Here is a 5886-nt window from a genome sequence, read left to right as displayed (position 1 = left end):
CTTGACTCTGATTAGCTGTTAGCTTGACTCTGATTACCTCTTAGCTTGACTGATTACTTGTTAGCTTGACTCTGATTAGCTGTTAGCTTGATTCTGATTAGCTGTTAGCTTGAATTTTGCTAGCTGTTGCATATGTGATGAGGTTTCCTGCAGTAGAAGCCTGAATCTGATGGGATAAGTGCAGAAATCTTCTATAAATGTTGTAAAAATTGTAGCTTGTGACGAAACATTGTGCAGATCTGCTAATTATGCTGTGTAATTATGATAGTTGGTCCAAATTCAGCAGAAAAAATGTTAGTACTAAGAGCGCAGTTGGATTAGGCTTTTCTTTACGCTGAAGCAACAACATAAACTAATAATTGTTTACAACTTAAATGGGATCAAAACATAATTTGCAGCTGTGTTTCTAAAATATTTGAGGCAAAGTAGTGAATGTTTTCAAATTACTGCGTCACACTGGTGGGTTGCTAAGTGCTGCTCTTTGGTTTGTAGAACCAGCGCCGAGCTAACACTCGCTACAAATCACTGCAGATCCATTTAAGTCCATGTGTGAAAACCAATATTTCCATCAGTCGCAGGTGGAAGGAGAGGAACCAGCTTGCAACAGGGTGAAGCCGATTAGCACCAGGATGAGACTGGATCAGATCCCGTCTGGCAGTTTAGGATCCTGGATGTGACTCTGCACTCAGTGATGTTGATGCAGCGCAGCTCCAACCTGAAGGAAGCAACCAAAAGAAAACAAACATGGCGCCCAAACACAACCTCATGTGTTGGATTTTCCTTACAGCTTCAGAGTTTTTCACTGTGCGCAGTATTTACTGTCTTAAAGAGACGGTACACAGCGAGACATAAACCCAAAATGTTTACCTGAAAGGTTGAAATGATGCTTGTTATGCATGGAATATAAAGAGACGATGTCCCTAATTATGAATCTTTTTCTTGTTTTGTGTGCAGGAACATTTCTGGAACTTGGATAAAACTGAAACCAAGCTGGCTCCTAAACTCACCATTCAGATCTGGGACAATGACAAGTTCTCCTTCGACGACTACCTGGGTAAAAACATGCTTTATGCTTTATGAAAGATGAGCGCAGTGACATCGTAAAGCACGAAAATGTAGAAAGATCCTGCACTCAGCCGGCTGTAAAGCTCTGGGACCAAAACGCTCAAGAAGAAAGACGCAACAATTAAGATGATAAATGAGGAGAAGTTTAAGAAAATGAGCTTTACACTGCAAAATGTAACTTTTATAAAAATATTCTTGTTGAATCTGTCATCATGTTGTGACTGTTACGAAACAGATAATCTGTAAAAACAGATTGTGGGCTAACTAGAAAGAACCAATCAGAGCCAAGAGACGAGTTCCAGCGCTGCCAATCACCCTAGCGTAGCCTGATGCAAACGCTAAGGCTAGTTAGCATAGCCATCACTAACGGCGGGTAAACGGTTTTCCTGCATCTGTAAGTTGTTTCTCTGCCATTAGATCATTTAACATCAAGTACATGAGGATGATTGACAGCGCTAAGCCCCGCCTCTTGGCTCTGATTGGTTGCATTTCTTCAGAAGGCAGTATTGTCTCATTAAAGAGGTGGAGGAGATCGATCTTTTCACAGATTATCTGTCTCTCAGTTTTAACAAAGATGTAAACATATATATTCTTTATAGAAGTTACTGCAGCTTTAACTGATTTGATCATCACGTAATTCAAAGTAGACATAATTTTATGTTTCCTTTGTGCAGACATAGTTCTTATAGATGTGTCGCATCATATTGAACTTTAATGCAGTGATTTTGATTGATTACTTACATCAATTTTATCACTTTCAATTGTTTAAAATTATCTTTACATACCAAAGTTCCAAGCGGAACCTTTCTATTCCCGTGTTTCTGGTACGCACGTAAATCTGACGCACAACCAACCGATAGACGACGAAGATGCTTCTCTTGGCCAACTGGGAGGTAATTTTGCTTAAAAAGAAAGCGATCTGATTGGACCCTGGAAAAGATCAGTATTGTGCTAATAGGAGTTAGCATACTAGCTAAGCTAGTCAAGGCTGAATTAGCATCTGAATGCTAACACGTAGCAGCAGCAGCACAGACGTCCTAAATGCTAACAGCGGCGTCCACAGGAGTTCCTGAAACCTTTGAAAACTGAGTTGCACCAAATTTGATGGTTTAATAACATAAATAAAAGATTAAAAAAGAGAAATTTGATTGTTTATGCAGTAATTTTGAGGCAAAAAGTGGTTTTTGAAGTGAAAATGTTGCTTATTTTGTCTGTTTTCAGCTAAAATGCAATGAAATGTTGTTATTTAAATGCTTTGTGTTTTACAGGAATAGTGAACGGCGATTCTCCGCGTCATAAATTTCCTGACGTAACTTTTTCAGTTTTAGATTTAAAGAACGTTTGAAGCAGGGATGAATGAAGCTGCACCCGAGTTTATTTACACTGATCTAAACGAAACCAGTTAGTTTTAAACACCAGCTCAGTTTCCACACATTCCTGACATTTTATTTCTGCTGCAGAAACTCCGTATCATTTTCCCTGTGAGTGAATTAGAGTCGCACATCAGAGCCTTCTGGGGGAGACGGTCTGAGTTTGACATCCAGACAGATTCCCCTCCTTTCTGGCGGCGGCTCAGGGCGTAAACCAACCCCAGGAGCCACATGTGCGACGTACGGACAGCTACTGCGATAACATTTATCTTCAGAATTAACACTCTTTCATTTCCACCGTGTCGGCACTTTTTACGCTCCTTTTATTTTATTTTTCCCCCTCCGCCGAACTCAAGCTGTCAAAATGTTGCCTTTGCTTCACCCCTGACTGCCTCAACCCCGTCCGACTCGGAATAACTCTGTTCTCGCTCAAGAAGAAGAAACAGGAAGGAGAGGCGTTCTGAGCTCGTCCCTCTGCGGCGGCGAGACGATGAGGAAGATGAAGAATCCAGATTCGGAGCTGTTCCCGTCCGTCACCGTCTCGCTCGGCTGCGGCTGTGTGGCCACCTCAAAGCATTTTTCCCGCGCCTGCCTGTCTGCAGCTCGTCGGCTCGGACCGCCGGCGGTTAATCGTGAGGGTCAGCCGCGCTCCTGAGCCGGCTCTGGAAAAACAGTTCCAGCCTGGGGCTCCTGCAGACCTGCGTACTTTATGTCAACAACAGCTAAAGCTTTAATAAGCAGGATCACCTGTAAATCACTTGCAGGCCAGTTAATGATCATGGATGCAATAAAACCCAAATCTGGGTTCTACTAAACCCACCCCGGCTAACTGGGATCAGGTCTGGGTTGGCCTTCGCTCCGGCCTCATCTGCTGGTGTGGCTGGCGGAGACCCAGATGAAGATGATGATGAGAAGCCCACAGTCCAGGGTCAGGCAGCACATTAGCACATGGCTAACGCCGTTAGCAACTGACATGAGAGACTGTAGGCTGAATCAACCAACCTCAGGACTTTAGCCGACTGACAAGCGACGTAGCTTACGGCGTTAGCCGAGGATCCGACGAGGAACACAGACAGCAGGTGGGACTAGATGCTCTGGGAGATACTCTGATCACAGGAACAGCTGGAACCAATCAAGACGGCACAGAGACTCACAGGGTCTCTGTGCCCTGTGACAGACTAGGACTAGACAGAAAGAAACTCAAAGCACTGAACCTAACAGATTTACAGTTCAGTCCCACTTTAGCTTCTGCTGATCTTTTTCCCTGATTGGTTTGCAGCTCGACTCCCAGTAGCTCTTTAATGTCTCCGATTAGCAGTTAGCTCGATTCTAGTTAGCAGTTAGCCCTGTTGCGCCGGATTTTCGAGCGTCTGCCTAAATAAATCTTCCTTGTTTTAATTGTAAGTAGTTCTTTAAATGTCCTGTGAGATGACATACTTACCCAAGTATCCATAACAACCGGAACTTTCAATATCCAGCAAGTTATTTTCGCAATTTAACGTCTATTAAACGAGTGCCCCCCGATTAATTACGCTCTCTGCAGCTGCAGCTGCGAAGTTTCCGTATTAACCCGATACTTGCTGGAAAGTGCAACGTCTGCCCTTTCAGAAACCGTTGGAATTTTTCAGATAGCGCTACGTGTGGCGGAATTACGGTACTGCAAATTTAGATGTGTCGGCGCCGACACGTCCAGTCTAGAAGGGTTAAATTGATTTTGAGTAGACGTTAGCTTGACTCTTAGGAGTTTTTAGCTCGACTCTGATTGGTTTCTCTGATTTACAAGATTTTATCTGTGGGCAGCCATGTTGGATTGTGAACTTGGGGTTGTTTGATCTTTTACCTTCCCAGTCATAATTCTGGCTTCAAAGGGTGTTTTTATTTTCACATCTACAAACTTGGACAATTTAACTTCCCAGTGCAAAGAAAACACATCAAAGGTAGCGATTAGCTTGGCTCTGAGTAGCTGTTAGTTGTTGATTACCAGGCAGCACCAAGCTAATTAGCATTTAGCGTAGCTCTGATTGGCAGTTACTTTGACTTTGAGTAGCTTTAACTGGACTCTTAAATAGCAGCTAGCTTGATTTTGAGTAGCTGTTGACTCTGATTGGTTGTTAGCTTGATTCAAAGTATCCAAGCTAATCTGTCTGTGGTTAGCAGTTAGCTTGACTTTTACTAGCTGCTGGCTTGGTTAGAATCTGATGTGTGATGAGATTTCTGTTCATCAAAGTTTCTCCAGCAGCGGCACCACAAACATGTAACCCACCATTGTTGGTACATATGATGTGTTTGGGGTCAAAGGTCAGGTTAGACGTTGGGCTAATATGGCGACCTTTTTTTAAAAAAAAGGTATGTTTTTTGCTGTCCAGTTGAATAATCTGATCTTAAAATTGCTGTAACTGTGTTCAGGCCACGTGGCGATGGACCTGAACCACATGCTGCGTCCTGCCAAGTCTCCAGAGAAATGCACCCTGCAGACGCTGGACCAGCCCACGGACAAACTGGTGTCTCTGTTTGAGCAGAAGACGGTCAAAGGGTGGTGGCCCTGCACCTGCGAGAGCAACGGGGAGAAGATCATCGCGGTGAGAAAACAAGCAGGCCTGCGCACCGATTCCTGTGTCGTAGCTTCAGAAGCTAGCTTCTTTTCGTAGCTAACTGTTCAGCTTTTGTTTACGCTGAGCTGCTTCTGCGTATGAACAATGCAGAGTAAGATTTTAATTACACTGTACAGTCTGTTACGTATTGAGTACAAAATAAAACATGTTACTCAGCAAACAGTAGACAATCGTAAACTTAGCTGCTAATAGAAATAAATCTCCAATTTTATACTTATCATGGATCAAGGTATCTAAATCAAGGGAATACAACCATAAAACTGTTTGACTGCTTTACGGCGTTAGCTTTTCACAGCATTTAGCAGCTAACATCTTCTGCAAAGATGCTAATGGTTGGTAGCATTTATTCTAATGGTGGTTAGCATCTAGGCTAACGAAATTACTCTAAATTCTTACTGGTGAATGTGAGTTAGTGCCACAAAATAAACAACCGAAACATTAATAATAAAATAAAAAACATGTAGGGACATTTCTTTTAATAGTTAGATAGTCCTGGGTGCCACATTTAGGAGTCTGAACATGAACGTTGGTGTTTCAGGGGAAGGTGGAAATGTCTCTGGAGATAGTGACGGAGCAGGAACAGGAGGAGAGACCGGCCGGGCTTGGCAGGGACGAGCCCAACATGAACCCTCACCTGGAGGAGCCTCAGTGAGTCCCTCAGAGAAACCAGCAGAGGAAATGGGAATATCCCTTCCTCACCTTAGCTCCTCTGCATCACATTAGCAGTAGTTAGCATTTAGGCTTGAGGCAGCTAATGGTTATATTACTGACAGTTAGCATTTAGGCTAGCAGCAGTTATCGGTAACATTACTGACAGTTAGCATTTAGGCTAGCAGCAG

General features: G+C 43.2%; 1 protein-coding gene across 18 annotated transcripts in view; it reads left to right on the top strand.

Annotated features, from left to right (window-relative positions):
* dysf (dysferlin, limb girdle muscular dystrophy 2B (autosomal recessive)) overlaps nt 1–5886 on the top strand; it is a 100418-nt gene that overhangs the window by 90899 nt on the left and 3633 nt on the right. For all 18 annotated transcript variants that reach the window (XM_017310448.1, XM_008435628.2, XM_017310454.1 and 15 more), the window contains 3 exons: nt 955–1054; nt 4842–5014; nt 5586–5695. In XM_017310448.1, the coding sequence (XP_017165937.1) occupies nt 955–1054; nt 4842–5014; nt 5586–5695 (383 nt within the window). The remainder of the gene's footprint in view (nt 1–954; nt 1055–4841; nt 5015–5585; nt 5696–5886) is intronic.

The sequence above is a fragment of the Poecilia reticulata genome, linkage group LG18, assembly GCF_000633615.1.
Source record: "Poecilia reticulata strain Guanapo linkage group LG18, Guppy_female_1.0+MT, whole genome shotgun sequence".
Lineage (NCBI taxonomy): Eukaryota > Metazoa > Chordata > Actinopteri > Cyprinodontiformes > Poeciliidae > Poecilia > Poecilia reticulata.
The sequence above is the reverse complement of the archived record's forward strand: the minus strand, read 5'-3'. Positions and strand labels throughout refer to the sequence as shown.